Source organism: Aedes albopictus, chromosome 3 (assembly GCF_035046485.1).
Source record: "Aedes albopictus strain Foshan chromosome 3, AalbF5, whole genome shotgun sequence".
NCBI classification, from domain to species: Eukaryota; Metazoa; Arthropoda; class Insecta; order Diptera; family Culicidae; genus Aedes; species Aedes albopictus.
Window position 1 is genome coordinate 131,023,756 of NC_085138.1, and position 25,285 is coordinate 131,049,040.

Below are 25,285 nucleotides of genomic sequence, written 5' to 3' on the forward strand. Positions count from 1 at the left end.
CGCTACGGGCTCCGTTAAAGATCGAGCAACTTTTAAACCCCCTCAACCATTCATCCCTCAGTACGGGTCGCCTGACACCTTGGATTGGGGTTACCTGTTTGGTGGACTTTGGTGGAACAGGTGGTCCCGTAGTGCTATTCTAAGCCGGCAGCTACACGGGCATGCTCATGAGATGCCCTGCACCTACAAGTAAAAGGTGCGCCATACTAGGAACCTCGCGTAGCAAACAGTGTCAAGCACAGTTATAGCAATTAAGTTTCCTGCAACATCGAAAAACTCCTTGACCGTAAGCAGAGGCTGAATCATCCAGATCGATGCCCCAGTGCCAGTGGAAGAAGATTAACCCATTTAAACTCGACGTTTTACAATTAACAAACAAAATTTTAACTTGTTGATTTCGAATCGAGCCCTGAATAAGGTCCACTCTCCGAACCGAAACGTCAGCAAAGATTTAAAAGTAATCAATGCAAGTTTGTTGACTGTTAAAGCCGAATCACACTATTAGCGCACCAACTCCATTCGAAACCACCCCGATCCTTATTTAAGTTCATCTAGAAATTATTTTTCTGGTTTTTTTTTTCGCGAGACATTCATTCGTAAAACTTTTCACAAAATCCTCCAAAGATTCATTCAATTGGATATTTTTGAACAGCTATCGTGAAGAATTTGTCTAAATCACCTTTTTTTTGCGGAATTTTACCAGGGACTTCCATGCAAAACCACTGGCTAATTCCACACTTCAAAATTTCTCATTTTTTTTTTTTCAAATATTTTTGCAAGTACTGATCTAAGCATTCCATAAGCAATTTGGTCAGGCATTTTAACGAGAATTTCTCCAGGTCTTCGTTTAGAAATCATTTTAGGGATTTCTTCAGGAAATGTTTCCATTAGTTCCTTGCAGAATCCCTTGAATGACTTTTCCAAGAATTCTTTGAATAATTGCTTCACCGATTCTTTGGGATGTTCATCCAGGAATTCCATTGAAGGTTTTTTCAAGAATTTATTTGTAGTTTCGTATGGAATGTGTTGAAAAATTTCACTATGGATCCTTAGATAACTTGTTGAGTAGTATGTAAAAGAACTTTTCTGCAGATTTCTTCAAAAACTCATTCTGGAGTTCCATTAAAAATTTCTTCAGGTTTTCAACAAGATTTTTCATCAGGGATTTATTGAACAATTTCTTATTATACTTATTTCTTCTGGCATTCCTTTCGGAATTTCGTGCATATGTAGTTAAGCAGCTTTTGCAGAGATTTCTTGAGGAATTAAACCAAGAATTTAATTGGAAAGTTCTTTATTTATTTTAACGAAAAATTCTAGAAGTATTCCTTTGCGAATTACTCAAGGAATTTATTGGAGAAACCACCAAAGACTCCCGAGGAATTCTTCCAGGCAGTCTTCCAGAAATCATTGGAAAGTAATTTAACATTCCTCCAGAAATTCCATCTAAAATGTTTTTTGGGATCCCTATAGGGAATCTCCTTGCTGAATTGCTTCAGGAATATTATATGACTTTTTTTACAGATATTTCATCCATTTTTTTTTTAAATTCATTGAGCAATTTATCCAGCAATTCCTAGAGGAATTTCCTAAATATAAAATAATTCTTTTTTTTTCAATCCTTAACCTCGAAACAGCCGCGAATACTTCGGCTACCCAAACTAACATAGTATTAACCTTCATCCACCCAACGTACATTTTCCACCTTCGGAATAGCACAAAAATGGTCATAACTTTTTTGTTTTTCGATGGATTTTGATGAAATTTTCACAACTTCCCGAGAAACTCTTCTAGTTTTTGATGCCGGGGACATGGGTGCCTGGTCCACATGGTTCCGGAGTTATTCCGGATTGTTTTGGGGTACCAAAATTGGCCACATACTTTGCGCAAAGTATATCTCAAGATCCCGATGAGATAGAAGTATAGTGTCTTCGGCGAATTTGTTCAGCAGGTTAAGAACTAACTGGCAACGGCGACTTTGGTTCGTGATTCGGCCGCTAAGCGGCGCCAGTGTCAAAAATGTTCAAACCCTCATATCTCAGCAACCTGATAAGATAGAATGATGTTGTCTTCGGCAAAATTCTTCAGCAAGCTCAGAACTATCTGATAGTAAAGTCTTTGGTTTGGGATTTATCCGCTAGGTGGCGCCTTGTGTCTGAAAAATTCAAACACGTATATCTCGATACCCTAATGAGGTACAGCAAAGTTGATCAGCAGGCTAAGAACTATCTGGCAATGGCGTCTTTGGTTCGAAAATCCTCCGCTAGGTGGCGCTAGGGTAAAAAATGTTCAAACTTCTATATCTCAGAATCCTGATAAGATAGAATGATGCCGTCTTCAACAAAGTTCTTCAGCAAGCTAAAAACTGTCTGATAGTTGAGTCTTTGATTTGTGATTTATTTGTTAGGTTATTCGCTACACCATCTTTGACCCCCTGTAGACAAATTTTGTCACCCTACAATATTGCTCCGTTTAGTTCCGGGAATGTCTCCGGGAATTTCTACAGGAACTCTTCCGGATTTTTTTCCAAGAATTTCTCCTGGAATTTCTCTAAGAATTCCTCTGGAAATTTCTCCGGGAATTCTTCTGGAAAATTTTCCAGGATGTCCTCTAGGACCCACATCAGGAACTCCTTCTGGGAATTTCTCCAGTAGTTTTCCAGGAATTCCTCCGGTTTTCCTCCGAGAATTTCCACAGGAAACCACAGTGGTGGAGAACAAACGTTTTGTATCTGATGATGGCTGAATGATGTAGGCCGAAACGTTATGCCAAAACGATTTGGAAAGTCTTTTTCCACCGAAAAAAATCAACAAATCTCGAAACACAGAATGGAAGTGAGATGAAAATCACTGATCTGTGAATTCTACCCTACATAAATGTAAGGGTCATAACCAAAATTATACCATTACCCCAAAACCCATAACAACGGATGCCATTTCTCCGAGTAAACTATTGCTTTCCAAATCGGGATTTGGGTTTTGGTGTAATGGTGCGTTTCTCGAGTGGCCTTCGGGATTTAGTTATTTGAGATTTTGGGATAGAATTTTCAAAGCTACCCACCAGTACATCGATTAACAATAGATAAATCATATGGATAATAGAAGAAGAAGTATGTGATAAGTCAATCAAAATTATTATGTGGTTTAAGAGTGTAAGTTAGTCTAGAACTTAGTTTATGAACATACTATAATAGGGTGGCTCAAGCTTGTATGGCAAAACCACATGTCAAAAACTTCGATGGGCCCCCTTCTCATTTCGTTCTATATGACGCCACGATGCTCTGGCCAAATTTTCAGCTAAATCCGTTAACATTAGGGCGGTGCTAAACTCATTTGAAGTTTGTATGGGAGTTTATATGGGAAAACATCGTTTTTTGCAATTTTCTTCTGAGTGGTTCTAATTTTTCTTAAAACTTGTAATCGATCCTATAGAAACATAGCCTGGGATGTGCCGAAAAACTTTGCCGAAGACCGCAACGTAATCAGAAACTTGCAAAAAAAGATATAGCCTAGACAGTACGAGCCCATCCAATGAGATTTTATTGCTATTGTTATTCCTTTACATGTTAAATGTTAAGCACCACCAGATGGTCTGCATGTAATATCTTTTCTTACAAGCTTCGGATGACTTTGTGGTCTTCGACAAAGTTTTTCGACACATTTAAGACTATAGTTCTATATAATCGGTTATGTGTTTTAAGTAAAAATAGTGCCCCTCATGAGAAAAATGCTAAAAACGATCTTTTCCCATATAAACTCCCATACAAACTTCAAATGAGTTGAGCACCGCCCTAATGTTAACGGATTTAGCTGAAAATTTGACCAGAGCATCGTGGCGTCATATTGAACGAAATGAGAAGGGGGCCCATCGAACTTTTTGACATGTGGTATTTTGAGCCACGCTAATACTATAACCATTTCTGTGTCCTGATATTCAGCTACCAAGGGAAGAAATTGGAGTTGTACCAAAAACGTGACGATTTGAATTAAAATCCACTAAAATCTAATGAATGGCTCTCAAAGAGGATAGATATGGGGTTGTAATGCAACTTTCATTTCAAAATTTGGTCGACCCAATTTTACACGGAATTACACGGAAAAGAATTTTTCGTACAGGTTTAGGAAAAACATGTAAGCTTAGGTAAAGTTTTTATACTAAAAATGTTATATGCAATTTGTGACAAGTACCTATGAATCGAATCTAACTCTTTATCTTCCGATAGAGTCTAAGAACGAGTGAACTCAAAGAAAGATGGTTGAGATATGACCGATAAACATTTCCATTTTTTTGAGGGAGTGACCCCAAACTTTTGCACGGGAGTGTATAACCACAGAGAACAGACATCCAAGTCCAGTTCCGAAACTGTGTAAGGAATTTAACGGCCATTTGAAATCGGCAACACATGTGGCAATAGCGTGGCGCTGCAGTCGGTTAATTTCCCATACTAATTTTATTCACCACTTGAAATGTTTCAATTCACCACTGACTGTGGCAATATGGTGTTTGGTGGCGTTAGTGTTGTCATCGTGTATTGGTTTGTAACCTTACTCGAGTAAAGATTCAAATCCTTACACAGCTTTCCGAATGAAATTTGTTCTAGCCTGAATGTCTGTTCTCTGTGGTATAACGCCAATTTTAAGCACCATGGTCTGAGAGTTGCAAGAAATGCATTATTGCTAATTCAAAGGTCCCGTTTATATTTCTACCACTCAGAAAAGTGATACTTATTGCCATAATCATCAAACTTACCACATTCAAAGCAACGTTCCTTTATATATGTAAACATACTCAACAATCCCCCAAACAATTCACTCTTCCCGGCCGGCCAAAATCTCTGGACTGAACGCTTCTCATTTTTCCCATTCTCAATTCCAGGCGAATCACCGTCCAAGCGACTGCTTTTCGATTATCCGAGTCCATATTTGTATGGTAATTATCATCCGTCGCCGAGTGACGATCTGGTCGCTTTATGGTTTGGAAGTAACGGAACAGGTTAGTGTGTTGTTTGCTAAATGTTGTTTTATTTTTCCCATTCTACTTCGAGTAAAGCGATAAACCCCTTCAATCTCCGTACACTGCTGAGGCTGCTGTTGACGGCGTCGTCGTCGTCTTAGTCGTCGTTATTGTCAGAGGGGGAAGCCATTTTGTTTGGTTTTACGATTGGGGCGCGCCTGTGTGTGCCCGGGGAAGGGGAAAACTTTGGGGCCTTGAGTCTTGAATATTGAGTGAGGGGAAGTGATCGTGTGGTTTTGATAGTTTCCACCCCGTCCCAGGTTCTTGGGCTTGGTTGTGCTTTTTCAGCTCATGGGCGTTTTATGACGCCAGTTGATGGCTATGGAATGGTGATTGTTGGATTGTTTTGTAAACTGTTTACGATTATTATCAATTTGACGATATTTGTTTTGCTATTCGTTGAAGTATATATAGGTTTCAAAACATCAATGTCAGAAAAGTACTATGCATTATTTTTAAATAGGTGCATTACAGAATACAAATCAGAATACAAACAAAGTTAACTAAAGTGCACTATAATCTTCACTACGAATATCGGATTACACCGAATAACTGTCGACGAGCGCAACCAAGTCAAAACATTAACAATATCGATAAGTTCTTCAACTGTATGTATGTCACCGTGCTGCCAAAATGGTTGTGATTTAGATGGTTTGCATCTTTTGTAGCAATAATTTTTGGTCGGATTTTACATCCACGATTTATAAAACAACAAACGTGTTATCTAAAATGTAATGTAGTGCAAATAAATGCATGTATGTACATAAGTGATGCATGGTGAAAATTAGTCGAATCTTTCTGAAATATAGTATAATGGATTAAGAAAGTTTCTATCGTTAGAAATTATTGATCGAAAATTACTACATTCTATGAACGAGCAGTGGTTTCACTTTGTCAATCATTCCACGTGGACGGCAGTAAGCTCACAGATAGTATGCGACAACATGTTTACCTTTCGTCGAATTTGACTGTTCCTGCATACGGAAAAACACTCCACCAAAGCATCCACCTATGAAATTTATAAACCTTACGTCGTAGAACCCAGAACAGCCATCGTCGCCTTGTTCACTCGAGTCATGATTAATTTTAATTAGTATCGGATAGCAACTCATCAACCTGGAGGGAAAACTATCCCGGAGGTCTTGTTTGCGGAACCATTTTTCCGCGTGCATCGCAATTTATTAGCAAATTTCATTGCTCTCGGCAGACACCTCGGTCATTCCAGTCCGGCTCATGTTCCCCGGGCTAGTGCTTTCAAAACATGCTAATAAACAACGCAATTTAGTCTGCAGCGCAAAATAAACGACATTTCTTCTCCTTTTCATTGTCATTACGGCGAGAGAGAGTGTGTCGTTCACCGCCGTCGTTGTGTGGATGGACGGAAAATAGCGGGAAAAGTCTGTTCGCGCCAGATTTTCCACAACATAACAATCCGTGTGCGTCGTCTCAGGAGGAAACAACGAGCCACTCGACTCCTGTTTATGTTTTGCACTAGTTACACACGATGAATGAAATATCACCCCCGTCTTGGTTGGATCTGGGGCCGTCGGGGTGTCGGGTTTGCCGGGGAAGAAACAACGATGGAGGCAGTGGAGTACACATATCGTACACGTTATCCTGCGTTGGTGGATAGTAAAGTCAAAGGGATTCCCAATGGGATTATTCAGCGATTCCTTCTCGTCGTCGGTAGCAAGAACATAGACGTTTCTTCCGCTGTCTTGATCTTCCCTTCTGATTCTCGTCATTCAGGTGCGCAAAGTAGTGCTGCTTCCACCATTTAATCAACTCACTGTGGGCTTTGCGGAACCCGGTATTCAGTGGATTACGCGTCCGCAGGAAGGAAATCGACGGGAAAACAGGAAATTAATCGGACCAAAATAAGAACGCACGCGGTACTCTTGAAAAGCGATTCTGTATTCAAAAACAACAACAGCCAATGTAAGTTATAAAGGTACAACAGTTTCAGAAATCAATGAGGTTTACTTCTCTGACATGGCAGATGCACTGCCGGGTAAGGAGGGGTGACCTGTTGTTCTCCTAACACTCCTCCTCAACAGACCTAATCCAAGTAACTTCGAGAATCGATGGTGTTTCACCGCTCCAAGTGGCTTAGTCAGCACGTCGGCTCTCATTTCGTCGTTTTAACTATTATACAGCAGTTTAGCGATTCCTCGTTTGCACAAGGCCTTGACGAAGCACCGCCTGGTCTCCACATGCTTCGACCTTCTGTTCACCTTTTCCGATTGCGCGAAAGCAAGGCAGCCTTGGTTGCTCTCATGGACGACTGTCGCGTCCGCCTGCTTTTCGTCTAGGTCGTCCAGCAAGCGCTTGAAGATGGCTGGAGGGACATCCGATACGCCATAGGTATTACTCGTCTACAGCACTAGGCTTCGCGACTCCGAATCACAGAAACGACTGGTACGACGGCGAATGTGAACAGTTGAAAAACGAGAAGAATGCAGCATGGGCGAGAATGCTGCAACACCGTACGAGAGCGAATGAGGCACGTTACAAACTGGCGCGGAACAGGCAGAACTCAGTCTTCCGGATGAAGAAGCGCCAGCAGGAAGAACGAGATCGCGGAGCGATGGAAGAGCTGTACCGCGCTAAGGACACACGAAAGTTCTACGAGAAGCTGAACCGCTCGCGCAGAGGCTTTGTGCCACAAGCCGACATGTGCCGAGATAATCACGGGAATATTCTCACGAGCGAGCGTGAGGTGGTCGAGAGGTGGCGGCAGCATTACGATGAGCACCTCAATGGCGACGTTGCAAGTACCGAAGGTGACGTGGTAACAGATCTAGGAGTATGTGCACAGGACGAAATACTTCCGGCCCCTGACCTTCAAGAGATTGAGGAGGAGGTTGGCCGGTTGAAAAACAACAAAGCCGCTGGAGTAGATCAACTACCAAGCGAGCTTCTAAAATACGGTGGAGAAGCACTGGTGAGAGCACTACACTGGGTCATTACCAAGATTTGGGAGGAGGAAGTATTACCGGAGGAATGGATGGAAGGTATCATGTGTCCCATCTCCAAAAAGGGCGACAAGTTGGATTGCGGGAACTACCGCGCGATCACACTACTGAGCGCTGCCTACAAGATACTCTCTCAAATTTTATGCCGCCGTCTATCACCGATTGCAAGAGGGTTCGTGGGGCAATATCAGGCTGGATTTATGGGTGAACGCGCTACAACGGACCAGATGTTCGCCATCCGCCAGGTGTTGCAGAAATGCCGCGAATACAACGTGCCCACACATCACTTGTTCATCGATTTCAAATCGGCGTATGATACAATCGATCGAGAACAGCTATTGCAGATTATGCACGAATACGGATTCCCGGATAAACTGATACGGTTGATCAAGGCGACGATGGATCGAGTGATGTGCGTAGTTCGAGTATCAGGGACACTCTCGAGTCCCTTCGAATCTCGCAGAGGGTTACGGCAAGGTGATGGTCTTTCGTGCTTGCTGTTCAACATTGCTTTGGAGGGTGTAATAAGAAGAGCGGGGATAAACACGAGTGGAACGATTTTCACGAAGTCCGTTCAGCTGCTTGGTTTCGCCGATGATATTGATATTATGGCTCGTAAATTTGGGACGATGGCGAAAACGTACATCCGACTAAAGAGTGAAGCCATGCGAATCGGATTAGTCATTAATGTGGCGAAGACAAAGTACATGATGGCAAAGGGCTCCAGGGAGGAATCACCGCGCCCGCCACCCCGAATTCATATCGACGGTGATGAAATCGAGGCGGTTGAAGAATTCGTGTACTTGGGCTCACTGGTGACCGCCGACAACGACACCAGCAGAGAAATTCAGAGGCGCATTGTGGCAGGAAATCGTTCTTACTTTGGACTCCGCAGAACTCTACGATCGAATAAAGTTCGCCGTAACACGAAGTTAACCATCTACAAAACGCTGATTAGACCGGTCGTCCTCTATGGGCACGAAACATAAACCCTACGTGCAGAGGACCAACGCGCCCTTGGAGTTTTCGAATGGAAGGTGTTGCGTACCATCTACGGCGGAGTGCAGATGGAAGACGGGACTTGGAGAAGGCGAATAAACCACGAGCTGCATCAGCAGCTGAGAGAATCAACCATCGTCCATACCGCGGAAATCGGGAGGCTACGGTGGGCGGGTCACGTCATCAGGATGTCGGATAGCAACCCGACTAAAATGGTTCTCGAGAGTCATCCGACCGGTACAAGACGACGTGGAGCGCAGCGAGCAAGGTGGGTCGACCAAGTGGAGGACGATCTGCGGACCCTACGCAGAGTGCGGGACTGGAGACAAACAGCCATGGACCGAGTGGAATGGAGGCGGCTACTATGTACAGCAGAGGCCACCCCGGCCTTAGCCTGACCGGTAAGGTAAGTAAGTCCAGCAAGCGCCTCATCCACAATACTTCTTGGCAAGTTTCTCCCAAAGTGAAGAACTCCGCATCGATGGAAGAAAGGCTTACACAAACCTGACGATTACTTTTCCACGATACGATATCTCCGTCAAAGAACGTCGCAGCACCACACATGGACTACCGCGTTTGTGGGTCTCCTGCCCGATCAGCCCCAGAGTACGCAACTAGTTCTTTGGTCTCGACGCCTCCCAGCTTCAGCTTCAAATCAACGGTGCCCTTCAAATAACGAATTACTCTCTTTTCGGCCGTCCAGTCATTCTCCGTCGGCGCGGCGAACTTCCTCCCCAGGATCGACGCACCTGCAGCTATGTCGTGTCTTGCACACACTGCCACGTACATCAGCGCACCGACGACACTCCGATTCTTGGTACTGTCCTCCATCGATTCACTTTCCATAGTATTCTTCAGGAATCCTTGGTCCATGGGTGTCTCCGCCACCTTCGCATTCTGCAGTCCAGCTTTCACAACAAGTTTCTCGATGTAGCTCTTGACACTCAGGCGTCGGATTCTCGCTGTAGCTCTAGACCAAGAAAATTCTTCGCCTCGTCGAGCCAGCTGATCTCGAAATGCTTCCTCAAAGCTTCGGTGACACGCCGGATCTCCGCCTCACTTGCGCAAGCAACGAGCAGATCGTCGACGTAAGAGATGAGGTAAATCCCGATACCGTTCCTAACCACGGTGAACAAACACGGATCCTCCGAACTAGCGACATATCCCAGACTCTTCAGCACTCTGAACAGCTTCTGGTTTCAGCACCTTGCCGATTGTTTTAATCCGTAAATGCTTCGATGCAATCTGCAGACTTTCTCCTCCCGGACGCGCACTGCGTATCCCGGCGGCTGGCGCATGTTTACCTCCTCATCGATGTCTCCGTATGAATAGGCCGTTCTAACGTCCAAGTGCCGCAGAAGAAGTCCGTCTCTCCCAGCTAATGCCAGAAGCGTCCTCAGTGTTGCGTGTTGAGTGACAGGGACAAAGACTTCATCAAAGTCTACACCGTATCTCTGCGTGTAGCCCTGTGCTACGAAGCGTGCCTTGAATCTTGCCACTTCATTACACTTCGCCTTGTACACCCATCGACTGCCTACCACCTTCTTGCCGGCACGCAAGTCGACAAGGTCCCAGGTCCTATTCACCATGTGCGACTGGTACTCGTCGTCCGTCGCACTTTTCCAGGATCTTCTCTCCTCAGACTTCACCGCTTCGTTGTTGTTCGCTGGCTCCTTGACCACGTGAGTAGCAACACCTACCTCGTAGTCTTCAAAACATTTCGGCAACTTTCCACGACTTCTCCGTGTTTCCGACTCGATGAGGAGGACTCGCTGGAACGTCTTCTTCATCCGGTTCTTCCTTGATCGCCATAGGGTCTTCTTCGTAACCCTCAGACGAGTTCATTTCGTAGAACTCCTCAGATTCGCTACGTTCACTGTCCGCATTTACGCTGGAATCGTCTTCGGCTTCACCAATCTCCTCCTGCTGAACCGGCGATGTCGAATTCCGTGGCGGCATCCGTGTGTTCCGGAACAACCTTCGACTGCGGGACAGCCTCCTCCTTTTCAAGCTCAAGGAACTTGGCATCGCGACTGATTGTCACTTTCTCGGTCTCCAGATCCACGAAACGATAGGCTTTATGCTGTTCGGAATAACCGACAAACGATAGTTTACGCACCTTGCTGTAGAATTTCTCACGCGTGGTGTCCGGAACGTGGACCCAAGCCTTGCAGCCGAACACTTTCAAGTGATTCAGGTTGGGTTTCCGCCCAAACCACTTCTCAAATGGGGTACAATCAACCGATCGCGACGGAAATCAATTTTGCAGATGAGCAACAGCCATCACGGCCTCACCCCAATACGTTTTGTCGAGCTTGGCGTCGATGAGCATGGCGGTCGCCATCTCTTGAAGATAGCGGTTCCTTTCTCGGCAACACCGTTCTGTTGCGGAGTATAGGCAGTCGTGTACTGCGCCGCTATACCCTCCCGCACAAAGAAACTCTTTAAACGATCGTTGCAATACTCACCGCCACCGTCTGACCTGACTACCTTCGGCTTCCTTCCGAACAGGGTTTCGATGTGCCTGACGTACTCCATCAGTCTGTCTGGGGCGTCGGACTTCTTTTCCAGCACGGAATATCTGCTATGGTCGTCGATGACAGTCATAAGAAAACGGTTTCCACTCGGTATCGGAGTTCGCATCGGACCACAAAAATCCGTGTGCACCAGATCCAACACTTCCTTGGTCTTCTTCGTCGCTGTCTTCGGTATCGGCGTCCTCAAGGGCTTCCCTTCGATGCACGGCTCATACGTCATACGAATCCCGCAGTCCTTGAGCACCATTCCATCGCCGAGCTTCTCTTTATACATCTTATCCACAACCGCTGGTTCCCGGTGTCCGAACCTTCTGTGCCATTTGTGCTGGCACCACTCGTTATTCCGCTTGTGTTGCACCTCCATCGCATACTTCAAAATCCTCAGGACGTACACGCTTCCACTGCGATCGCCCTTTTCAACAACTTTTCCAACAGCATCAACGATCTCGCAGCCATCCCGCTTGAATCCGACGGAAAATCCCCTCTCTGTCAGCTATGCCACCGACAACAGACTGCTATTCAGCGTCGACACGAAGAGGACGTCTTTCTGGGTGATTTCCGTAACACCGCCGCAACCGCTCACACCATTCAGTTTGCAGTCACCGGATCCAAGTGACCTCACCGTGGTCCCATTCGCCAGAACCACGTTGGGAGTATCATCCTTTGCGAACATCGTGTACAGCGATTTGCTGTTTGTCAAAGAAGAGAACAGCATTCGTATGCTCCACAGTAGCCTGTTTCGCTTTCGGATGGCGTTTCTCCGGCTCTTCACCGCTCTGCTTCTGTTTCTCCTGGAGTAGACGACAGTTTCTTCGCAGGTGACCGTTCTTCTTGCAGAAGAAACAGGTTTTCTCTGCAACACCACCAGCACTGGTCTACACATGTTTCTTCATCGCCTTCGCATCGGAGGATGCACTTCCGCGCTCCTTGCGCCGCTTGTAGTCGTCGAGCAGTTTGGATTTAACCAACTCCACCGTCAAGTCGCCATCCGGCCGACTTTCGAGCGCCGTCACTAGCCCGGAGTAGGAATCCGGAAGACTTCTCAGGATCATGGCGATCTTCAGAGTTTTCCAATTGCTGGCCGGCGTCGTCGCGCAGGTTCAAATTGCAGAGCCGCTTCAGCAGCGAAACTCTCAATGTGATGGTTACCTTTTCATGGTATTTATGCAGCTGCTCCCAGAACTCCCGCGCCGATGCTGCCGTCTTGACGAGGCTGTACTGGTTATCCTCGATGCACAGCCCCATCGTAGTCTTCGCCTTCTTGTCATCCTTGGTCCATTGCGGCGTCTCCGGCTCCGGCTTCACGGTGTCAACAACGAATCAGAGTTCCTCTCAGGTCAGCAGCATTTCCATCCTAAGCTTCCAGGTTTGCCAATTCTGGTTGTTTAGTTTGGCAAACTTGCTGATGTAATCCATGCTGCTAAGGAACGACACCACCACCACACACTTACGACGATGACGACGCAGACGCAACTTTTCCCGACCAAGCGAACCGAAAAACGCATTCGCTCGCGACAAACTTATCTCGCGGAATATCTCGATTTCTTCACAACTTCCACTGGGCCAATAACCTGTGGGCTTGGCGAAACCCGGTACGCAATGGATTACGCATCCGCAGGAAGGAAATCGACGGGAAAATAGGGAATTAATCGGACCAAAATAAGAACGCACGCGGTACTCTTGAAAAGCGATTTTGTATTCAAAAACAACAACAGCCAAAGTAAAAAAAAAAAAAAAAAAAAAAAAGACACGGACAACGTCTTCAGCTTTCGGCTGTACAGACTGTTTTGAACTTAACATTAGACAACGGACAACGGAGCATGCACCAGTGGAAACGAGGAAGAAACTATTCTCACGAAAAGTTTCAACGCCCGAAGCGGGAATCGAACCCTCACCCCATAGCATGGTGCGATTATAAGCTTGGTGACCCTAACCGCACGGCTACGAGGCTCCACAAAATAAATTATAATTCAGGTACAACAGTTTCAGGAATCAATGAGGTTTACTTCTCTGGCATGGCAGATGCACTGCCGAGTAAGGAGAGGCGACCTGTTGTTCTCCTAACACTCACGTCTGCCCATCAAGAGGCTCCCGTCCTTATTTTTTTCCGTTCTGGTTCGCGGCACGAATCCATAGGGAATACCGGGATACGTTAAGATTTTAGTAGTATGTGGAGCGGATCTGGTGTGATGGTTAGAACACTTGACTATCACGCCAAGGACCTGGGTTTGAATCCCACTCCCGAAAAACTTGCGAAATGTGAGTTCTTCTTCCTTCGTAAGGGAAGTAAAGCGTGGGTCTCGAGATGAACTAGCCTAGGGCTAAAAATCTCGTTAATACAAAAAAAAAGATTTTAGTTGAACTTCCAGGATTCTTAAACACGGCATAACAGTTCCATTTCCGCAATTCAGTTTGAAATCTGTTTTCTTCAGTCGCTCTAGAGGTCGTACCGAAGTGAACGTCGGTACCGTAGAGTTCAGAGTCGTTCGTCAATTGTCAGCAAGTTGAGAACTCCTGAACAGAAGACCAATATGCATGTCCCCTAAGTAGGAAGCACGCGCGTGTGCCACACTAGCTATGATGATGAGAGGCGGGAAAATGGCTTCATACACGATGCAAGCCAAAGCCATGCATGGAACAGAGTTTACGGTAGCAGCTCATGCATCGGTCGGTAGCACACGGACGTTTGTTTTCATCCCGAACTGGACGCTGCTGCAGCAGCAGCATTGCACCGTCGCGCCGTTGTGGCCGTCGTCGATGATGTTGTTGATGGTGGAACGAGGATCATAATAAACATCGTTCGAGCGCGCCAACGGAAAATGTTTCCTACGCAAACAAGCCCGGTGCATACCAACTAGACACATGTGCATGTTGCGGGAAATAAAAAGTTAACGCGCGCGGGAGAACTTGATCCTACCAGAAGAGTGGTAAGACAGGGAGCATTCTCGGTTGTCTGGTGTGGTGGGGGCGTAAGTTACAAATTGGATCTGTATTATTATAAACATTGTATGGTATCACTTAGAATATTGGACAAGGTTTACTGGTTTTTATTTTGCAATAACAAAACTGTAGTAGAAACAGTAATATTTGTGAAATCATTTCAACACAGTTAGAAAAAATACGTAACAACAGAATGGCAAGGAAATTGTTGTGATAGATTGAGTAATTCTCCAATGATTGAAAAGTTAGTAGTGGAAATTGCTTTTTAATTGATTGATTTGTCTTTATTAGAGAGACTTTCAGCCCTTGGCTGGTTCGTCTCTCCAAATTGCTTTTTAATTTGTTTCCCGTACATAATTCCCCGATACATAGTAAAAATGTGCATAAATTTAAAAGGCATAAAAGAGGGAAATTTATGCATAAACTATATTAGGACTTAAATGAGGGAATCTAGTTTGCAAACATAGGTCTTGCTCCTGGGAATTTAATATTGGGCCAAACGGGTTTCTAGAAACTCCCAGAGTGCCCGAAAATGGGAGTTCCAAGGGGCTTCTGTGGCTTTTCGGGGGGTGGTTTCAGGGGATTCCAGGAGCCCTTCAAGGGCGTCCATCAGGTTTAGTTAACGTTTTAATGGGATCACGGGGAATTCAGGGGCAATTCAATAGTATTAAGGGGGATTTCAATGACGTTTTAAAGCATTTCAGAGTTGTTTAGGAGAATTTCAGGAATCTTTAAAGGGCGTTCCAAGAGGTTTTAGGAGCGTTTGATAGTATTTCAGGGGCGTTTCAGGGGGTTTCTGGAGCCTATTAAAGGCGTTCCAAAGGGTTTCAGAGGATTTCAAATTGATTTTGATAATTTTGAGAACATGTCAATGGGATTACCTAGGTTTCTGGATCGTTCCGATGCACTTCAGGTCAGGGTCGTATCAAGGAGTTTCAAGAACACCTTTAAATCAAAGAGCATTTCACGTTGGGATCAGCTCGCTGACGTAGTTTACGGCCAGTGTAATGACCCTAATGCACAAGGAAGATTAAAAAGTTTTTGTTATGTGGTCTCTGAAAATCCTCTGAAACATCTTGAAATGCTTCCAAAATTCCACTAAAACTCCTTCGAACCCCAAGTAAGGCACCTGAGACCCTCCAAAACCCCCGAAATTGCCAGCGTATAATGCTTCTGAAACCCGCCGAAAATCTTCTAAAACTTCTAGAAATGCCTCTTAAGTCCCCTTAAAACCTCTCGGTACCTGAGACCGACCGACACCCCGAAAACATATCTGTGACGCTTCCAAAACCCGTCGAAAATCTTCTGAAATTCTCTGCAAAGCCTTCGAAAACCCTCTCAGACCCCAAATGATCCAAGCGCTCCTGCAACCTTCCTTTGCTCCCCTTTATATATACCCCCTGATTGCCGCTCCAACAGTTACCGTCATTATTACATTTTTGTATGCACAATATTGGTTCTGTTTATCTCTCCTTCTATTTATGCAGCGCAAAAAATGGTGCCTAATTAAAGAGGGCATAAAAATAACCTGCATATAAGAAGAGCTTTTAGAGTACCGGAAGTCTGGACAAATATGTTGAACGTATCCTTAAGCTAGCTCATTCTAATGTTGACCGATTCTCGTTTATTGTTTAACGCATAGCTTCCCAAACTTTCAGGTCGCGTGACTCCCTTTTGCCAGCAGACGTAGTTTTCGCGATCCACCATAGAAATTCTCTCATTTGTTGTCTGTTACAGTAAAATATTTTACTGTCCTTCGCAACCCCCTGGATGAAGACCGGCGACCCCCCTGGGGGGTCGCGACCCACAGTTTGGGAAACTATGGTTTAACAGCTTACACTGGGAGTTTGAATTTTCAACTTTCTGTTTCAAATTTTCGGATTTCCTTTTTTGAATATCATGGGAGTTTCCGAAGGGTTTCGAAGGGGTTCCTGGGGATTTCCGGTAGCTTCCAAGGGGGGTTTCAGGGGTGTATTCCCAAGTAACAATTTTAATTTTATCAAAGTTTTTTAGAGATTCTAAAATCCTAAACATAAAACCAATGATGCCGACTTGAAAATGCTCTCGAGTTCTTGTATGCCTCAATAAGCCCACGTTCTGGTTAGTTGGCCCAGTCCTATTAGGGGCTTTAGGACAGAAGGTCGAAGGACAAATGGTCGAAGGACAAAAGGTCGAAGGACAAAAGGTCGAATGGACAAAAGGTCGAATGGACAAAAGGTCGAAGGGACAAAAGGTCGAAGGGACAAAAGGTCGAATGGTTCATGTTGATGCTCATTGAGAGAAACATTTCAGCCACTGACATTTCTATAGGAAATTTTTCCTTCTTTTATTTATAGGCTATTCTTTCAAGTTGTGTTGATGTAGTATTTAATGGCAATTTAGTTTGATATTTTGTTCAGTAATTTTTCCTTCTTATATTTATAGGCTTTTCTTTTAAGTTTTGTTACTGAATTAGGTACTATTAAGGTACTTATAATTCAATCAGAAATGTTGCTGTTGAAATTCAATAGCTGTTCTTACTATCTCTACTGCAGAAAAAAATACTACTTGTGATTAGTGATCATCCCCAGGGATGTTTTCGATCACCTGCCAATCGTTTCACTGATTAGTCGGATTTTGGAGGCATTCCAAAGAGCTTCAGAGCATTTTTCGGCGGATTTTACAAACGTTACGGAGGCGTTACATGCCGTTTTCTGGGGTTTCGGAGGGTCTGAGGTGCGTTACATGGGGTTTCTGGGGACTTAAGGGGGATTTTGGAGGCATTCCAAAGAGCTTCAGAGCATTTTCGGCTGATTCCAGAAACGTTACGAAGGCGTTACTTGCCGTTTTCTGAGGTTTCGGAGGGTCTGAGGTGCGTTACATGGGGTTTGTGGGGGTTTAGGGGGATTTTAAAGGCATTTCAAAGAGCTTCAGAGAATTTTCGGCGGATTTCACAAACGTTACGGAAGCGATACATAGCGTTTTCAGGGGTTTCGGAGGGTCTGAGGTGCGTTACATGGGGTTTCTGGGGGTTTAAGCAGTGTTGCGAATACTCACTAGCAAAAAATTATACTCACTTGCTTCTATCTCAGTCCAGAAGCATGCTATCAAGAAATGATGTTTGAAGGGGTTTTAGATTGTAGTTTAATTTAAAAGTTTGCCTAATAAAGTAAAGGTCGCAGACGCATAACAAAACCGTGAGAGAGCTGTGAGTACAAGGTGAGTATAAATTACACGAATTTTACTCACCTCGTACTCACAGCTCTCTCACAACTTTGGTATGCGTCTGCGACCTTTACTTTATTCGGCAAACTTTCAGATCGAACAACAATCTAAAAGCCCTTCTAACATCATTTTTTGATAGCATGCTTCTGGACTGAGATAGAAGCAAATGAGTATCACTCTTGCAAGTGAGTATTCGCAACACTGGGTTTAAGGGGGATTTTGGAGGCATTCCAAAGAGCTTCAGAGCATTTTCGGCTGATTCCAGAAACGTTACGCAGGCGTTACATGCCGTTTTTTGGGGTTTCGGAGGGTCTGAGGTGCGTTTTATGGGGTTTCCGGGGGTATTAGGGGGGATTTTGGGGGCATTCCAAAGAGCTTCAGAGCATTTTCGGCTGATTCCAGAAACGTTACGAAGGCGTTACTTGCCGTTTTCTGAGGTTTCGGAGGGTCTGAGGTGCGTTACATGGGGTTTCCGGGGGTTTAAGGGGGATTTTGGGGGCATTCCAAAGAGCTTCAGAGCATTTTCGGCTGATTCCAGAAACGTTACAAAGGCGTTTCATGCCGTTTTCTGAGGTTTCGGAGGGTCTGAGGTGCGTTACATGGGGTTTCCGGGGGTTTAAGGGGGATTTTGGAGGCATTCCAAAGAGCTTCAGAGAATTTTCGGCGGATTTCACAATCGTTACGGAAGCGTTACATGCCGTTTTCTGAGGTTTCGGAAGGTCTGAGGTGTGTTACATGGGATTTCTGGGGGTATTAGGGGGATTTTGGAGGCATTCCATAGAGCTTCAGAGCATTTTCGGCTGATTCCAGAAACGTTACGCAGGCGTTACATGCCGTTTTTTGGGGTTTCGGAGGGTCTGAGGTGCGTTACATGAGGTTTCCGGGGGTATTAGGGGGATATTGGAGGCATTCCAAACAGCTTCAGAGCATTTTTCGGCGGATTTCAGAAACGTTACGAAGGCGTTACATGCCGTTTTCTGAGGTTTCGGAGGGTCTGAGGTGCGTTACATGGGGTTTCCGGGGGTTTAAGGGGGATTTTGGAGGCATTCCAAAGAGCTTCAGAGAATTTTCGGCGGATTTCACAATCGTTACGGAAGCGTTACATAGCGTTTTCAGAGGTTTCGGAAGGTCTGAGTTGCGTTACATGGGGTTTCTGGGGGCTTAAGGGGGATTTTGGAGGCATTCCGAAGAGCTTCAGAGCATTTTTCGGCGGATTTCAGAAACGTTACGGAGGCGTTACATGGCGTTTTCTGGGGTTTCGGAGGGTCTGAGGTGTGTTACATGGGGTTTCCGGCGGTATTGGGGGATTTTGGAGGCATTCCAAAAGGCTTCAGAGCATTTTCGGAGGATTTCAGAAACGTTACGGAGGCGTTACATGGCGTTTTCGGGGGTTTTGGAGGATCTAATGTGCGTTACATGGGGTTTCAGGGGGTTTAAGGTAGATTTCGGAGGCATTCCAAGAAGCTTCAGTGCATTTTCAGCGGATTTGATTTCAAAGTCGTTACAGAGGCGTTTTGAGGATGGCGGAAACCCTCTGTAGTGTCCCTATATTGTCCTTGAAACCCCAAGCGCAATATTTATTTCCAAAATGGCCTAGCATATCAGGTTTCAACATAAACTCAATTAGCCAGGTTCGAACATATCCGTATGGCATGAGACTTTTTGATTTGTTAGACGTGGGTCATAACTATTCAGTTGGGAGCCACTGACTTTTGTTCCCCTGCTCCATTGGTGATTATGACCCTCGGAACGCACAATCCGAAAATCTTTGTCTCCGCTTCTTCACACTTCCGGTTCCTAAGTTACATGCATGTCCCGTTCGCAATTTTCGGAACCACTGGGATTTCATTAGTTCACTCAATTTGCCAACCCTCTACATTTTTTGCCGTGATTAAAAAAATGTCACAGTCACCCATGAATATTTCATCTGCTCATACGTGAATGTTTTTGTTGCATGATAGTCTAGACCATACACCGACGATTATCATGCAAACTACAGTTTTTGACAGTACATTTTGGATCACTGCTCCCATCGTAAATTATTTCGTTTTGTTTGCTCATATAGTACCCAGAGATTTGTTCTTCTCTAATTAATAAATTGTTGAACTTTATTAAATCGCTGTAATGATTGGAATTTCAAATGACAATATTTCAATAGATTATTCATCCTTCTTCTACCTATAGGCTATTCTTTCAAGGAGTACTATTTTCCACATTTAACTTTCATGAATAACATTACTTTATATCCTTCTATTGGCTTCTACTTTCTATCATTCTATGCATCTATTTCGGAATGCAATGCGGTACTAAATAGCTGCATATAAGCTAATTGAGGGGGTTAGAAGCAAAGGGGTGTAAGTGACAAAAACCCACTTTCGAGTAAATGAGGTTTAAAGTTTTTGGCCAATTTTTCATTCCATACAAAATGTATGGAACTTCAAAATGAACCCAATTTTCTCTGATTTATTGTAATTTTTCCAAACATCGTAGAAACAATCTTAATAAAGTTCCTGAAAGCTTGAAATCTGTAGAATTGTATGATATGTTCAACTCAAAATCGACAAAATGGTCACTTACACCCCTTTGATTCTGGGCCCTCAATTGTCGTTTTTCTGTCAAATACTGACCACTTTATCATGTCTTCCAAATTGTCTACTGTCAATTATACCTTTTGTTCTATTCGACCTTTTGTCCATTCGAGCTTTTGTCCATTCGACCATATGTCCATTCGACCTTCTGTCCCATTCGACCTTTTGTCCATTCGACCTTTTGTCCCTTCGACCTTTTGTCCATTCGACCTTTTGTCCATTCGACCTTTTGTCCATTCGACCTTTTGTCCATTCGACCTTTTGTCCTTCGACCTTTTGTCCTTCGACCTTATGTCTTTCGACCTTTTGTCATAGATTCTTATTAGGGTCTACAGGACTTCGTATGCAAACGGGCTTAGGATTTCGGGTTGTATCATAGTTTTATCAATCTTCTAAATAAAACCATCTTCTGACTTGTCAAATAATTGTTTTGATTATTTTTCACTCTCAATGTTCGATCGTCAGAATAAATTATGCTTGGTTGTTTATCCAGCCATCAATTGGAAAGATGCAGATATGGAATTCAGATTTTTTTCCTATTTAATACGTGTCAGGAGAAATGCCACGGAAAATTTCTGGTGAATGTGACTGTGATAATGATAAAAACTAAGTGCGCCACACAAACTATGCATAATTTGGAAGTTAAATGCATTTAATTTACTCGGTGGAATTGGGTGCAAGAAAGGTTTTTTCAACACAGCGGAGTATAAAAGACATTATGTAATTTTTTTTGACAAAATAAAATGACGGAAACGTGTTGTATGGTTTAATTTGATCTTAAGCTGTACGTGAAATCATAAAATTGAGTAATAATTTTTCTGTATTAACATGAATTATCCCGGCTAGGCGAAATATTCTTCTGATAAAACTCTGTGTTTCTGATGATTCCTCCAATAGGGCTAACCCTCCTGAGGTAGTCATAACTGAGCTCATGATAGAACCAGCGGTTTTATTACAGCATTTTTTTGGTTTATGTTACGACCACGAAATCTTTTGTTGGTTTTATGCATTGCCTCACAGTTTTGTGTATTTGTTTACAAAAAAAATCTCACCGACAACAACCGCAAATGCAAGTTTTATTGAAATGGTTTATAATAAGTGATAAAACCAATTCATGTCTACTTGCAAGTCTTTAACTGAAGATGTTTATAGCAGAAGTTATATGATAGTTTTATGGAACGCCAAAGGTTCAAAGTAAAAAACTACCACATAAAACTAATTAAGAAACAACTAGCTTTTTGACATGCTCGTATAAAACCAGGATAAAACATGAATAAACCTTCAAGGCATGCTGATTGTTACTTGGGATTAGAAGTAAGTCATAATTTTCAAGGTGTTTCACGAGGGTTCCGATATGAGATTTCCGTGGGACGGGGAGGGGGGGGTGGTAGTATGGAGCTTTCAATGAAGTTTTTGGAGGTTTTCTTTCATAAGTGTTTCAAGCCGTTTCAAGACGTTTTAGGTGGTTTAAGTGAATTTAAGCGGGCTTGAAAGAGAGTTTCAAGAAGTTTTCGGAGGAGTTACAATGTGTTTCGGGTAATTCCAGGAGATTTTGGGCGTATTCAGAAAATATTCATTTCAAAGCATAGAAGGAATTTTCAGAGGTTTTAGGGAGCTTCCAAGATGATTGCAGAGATTTTCAAGCGTTTAAGGCACACTAAGGCGTTTGAAAATGTTTCAAAAGGCTTAAGGGGGCTTTCAAAGGGGTTTTAAAGGGAGTTTTCAAGATGTTTCGCATGATTTCAGAGATTTCAGAACGCTTCTGAAAACCCCTGAAACCCCCGCAACCTTCTGGAATGCTGCTGAAACGCCATAGAAAATCCCGAGAACAGATTTTAACGTCTCTGAATCCCCCTAAAACGTCCTTGACATCTGAAGCCCCTGGAACTCCTCCAAAACCTGCTGAAACTCCTTGAAACCTGTAAGGCCTATGAAACTACCTGAAATCCCCTGGAACGCCTTTGCAGCCCTGCGAAATCTATAGAGATCATCTGGAACCACCTGAGACCAATATAACATCCAAGGAACGTTCCCGAAACTGCCTGGCACACTGTAATGCTCCTGATATCCCCTGATATCCGCAGAATGGCCACTGAAACCCTCTGGAACACACCTGGGTGCTCCTCTGGAACGCCCCTTTATCCTTCTGAAAGCTCAAAAATCCTTCTAGAAGGTCCTTGGCACTCCTCAGACTCCCTGCAGTTCATGGAACGCTCAGAAACTCCTTAGAACACCCCTGGAACCCCTCGAAACCCACTAGAGGTTCTATGAAACCCCTTCAGACCTCTATAACAACCGTGATATGCTCCTGAAATCGCCTAATACCCTCTTTAACGCTCCTGAAATGCCCTTAAATCCCTTGCAATCCCACGTAACCCACTGGAGCCCTTGTGAAATTTCTTGAAACCTTCTGGAACGTGCTTTACATTCCTAAAACGTCGAGTATACTTAGCACACTCTTGGGATGTTTAGGTCATCGCCCCTGAAAAGCGCTGGAACACTTCTGAAATCTCCTGGAACACGCTTGAAATCCCCTGCATCATGCTTAAAGTCCCTTGAAAATACCTAAAATACCTCTGATTGGCGAATTAACCTAATTGGCAAATTAACCTAATTCCGTAAATTCACATAACACATGAACAAAACAAAACTGGTGGGATGTTTGAAGCAGTTTTGTCATCGAAGAACTCCAAGATACTCACTGAGTATACTACTCCTTTGATTAAAAAAAAATATTTAGAAAATCTTTCATGATTGCTTTAGAAAATCCTTTGGAAATTTATTTATTTTAGAACTGAAGGAATAGTTCCGGGGATTGTTTGAATAATTCATCCTGAGATACCTTCAGAAATTTCCCTAGGTAATTTTAAAAAATCTTCAAAGATACCTTATCAAAATTTTTCGAAGATTAATTCAAAAGCTCATCCAGGAGTTATTAAAACCTTCTGAAAAACCGTTACACGTTTCCTTTGATTTTTTTTTTCGAGGATTCTTGCCGAATCACGGTTTCAAACAATGTTCCAAATTTTTTTTTTAGAAATTGCTCTTGAAATTCCACTAGTGATGAAGAAATTTATTCAATGAATCTTAGAAAATCTGGCATGGCTCCAAGAGTTTTTTTTTTTTCAGAAATTTCTCTAGGTAATCTCTTAATTTTTTTTTTTCTACACATTCCTCCAAAAATTTCTCTAAGCACTTCTTTAGAAAATCTTACCGGGATTATTTCAGACATATCTCTAGAAAATCTTCCCGGAAAATTTTCGGGGATTTCTTCAGAAATCAATCACACTATAATATTCCTTCAGTACCATTGCATTCGGATCGCGTTAGGTTGCATGAACTCGACTCACACAATGAGTTGTCGTTCCGGTTCCTCATCCGATGCAAGGTTGTAAATCCGTTAGTCATAGAAAACTTCTAAAAGCTCATACACCATCACCATAGCTTGGGTTCCTTCACATTGCTCGATTCCGGGCAATGAGAAAGCGGACTCACTGGCTAAGGTGGGCGCTAGCAAAGGCGTTATTTAACGAGCGTCAAATCGCCTTCGACGATTTTTTTGCATTGGCCCGTCAGGCCTTGATCAGCTGGAAACACAAATGGAGAGATGGAGATATGGGTAGATGGTTGCACTCCATCATTTCACAGGTGTCGAAGAAGCCATGGTTCAAAGGGTTGGATTTAGGCCGGCGATTTCATTCGTGTGATGTGTCGGCTGATGTCCAACCACCATTTGTTGAACGCACATACCTTTCGTATTGGTCTCTCAGAAAGTAATTTCTGTGTCTGTGGCGTGGCTTACCAGGATATCGAACATGTCGTGTGTGGATGCAATGAGTATCGTGAGGTCAGATCTGAGCTGCATGAAATTCTCCGGGTCCGAGGAAAGCAACAGAAAACCGTTAGAGAAGTGTTGGCAGGACTTGATTTGGAATATATGAATCTCATATACCAGTTTTTGAAACATGTTGATGTCAGAGTTTGATGTAGTACGTTCCGTGTTAACGTTGTCCGACATTCGGTTTTGCTGTTCGCCCCTGTCTGTCGCTGTCCCCTTCCGTTTGTCCTCTTCTTGGGGGTGATACACAAATTATGTCACGCAAAAATCGACCTTTTTCAACCCCCCTCCCCCCTATGTCACACTTTTTGTTTGGGACCTCATTATTTCCCAAGTAACACACTTGTCACCGAAGAGTCACGGCGGCGCAAGTTTTTGTTGTGCAGAAGTCACTGTGACTTACTTCTAGCAAATATTAAGTGTTTATTTGTTAGAAGTAAGTCACAGTGACTTCTGCGCAACAAAAATCTGCGCCGCCGTGACTCTTCGGTGGCAATATACACATGCAAAATGGTCATTGGCAGAGGAAGCTCTCAGTTGAAAACTGTGGAAGTGCTCATAGAACACTAAGCTGAGAAGCAGGTTTTGTCCCAGTGAGGACGTAACGCCAAGAAGAAGAAGAAGAAGGTTTATGAACATACCCTTTTCCATTTCATTTCTTAGGCTATTCTTCCGAGTAGTTTTGCTAGAATTCCTACAGAGATTTCTATTCGAACGACATTTTTTTGTATACAAGTTCCATCAACAATCTATTTAAAAAGTAAACCTGGGAATTTCTTTAAAAATATGTTTACAGACTCCTCTACTACTTTTTAGATTTCTTCAGTAATTCTTAGTAAAAATCATATATTTTTTTTCCAAGAATTAATTTAAAAATACCTTCAATGATTCCTTCAAAAATTCCTCCTAGATTTTTTTCAGAAATAGCTCAAGGTGTTGTTCCAGAAATATCTTCGAGATTTTTTTCAAAGATTTTTTCAGATATTCGGTATATTTAGGATGATGGATTAAACGTCGAAAGGACAAAACGTCAAATGCCAAAATGTTGAAGGTTAAAAGGTAGGAAGAGACAAAATGCCGTAAGGACAAAATATCGAAAATGAGCCAACTAAGCAAATGAGGAGTTATTTATTCTTTCAATGATGTCGATTACATCAATGACAACTTCTGCTACCTTGAAGGAAACCTATT

At 43.4% G+C, this 25,285-nt stretch overlaps 1 protein-coding gene across 1 annotated transcript in view; it reads left to right on the plus strand.

Annotated features, from left to right (window-relative positions):
* Positions 1 to 25,285, plus strand: part of LOC109405980 (dendritic arbor reduction protein 1) — a 395,303-nt gene that overhangs the window by 64,397 nt on the left and 305,621 nt on the right. Inside the window, exon 3 of the mRNA XM_062857066.1 lies at positions 4,876 to 4,992. Coding sequence (XP_062713050.1) covers positions 4,876 to 4,992 — 117 coding nt within the window. The remainder of the gene's footprint in view (positions 1 to 4,875; positions 4,993 to 25,285) is intronic.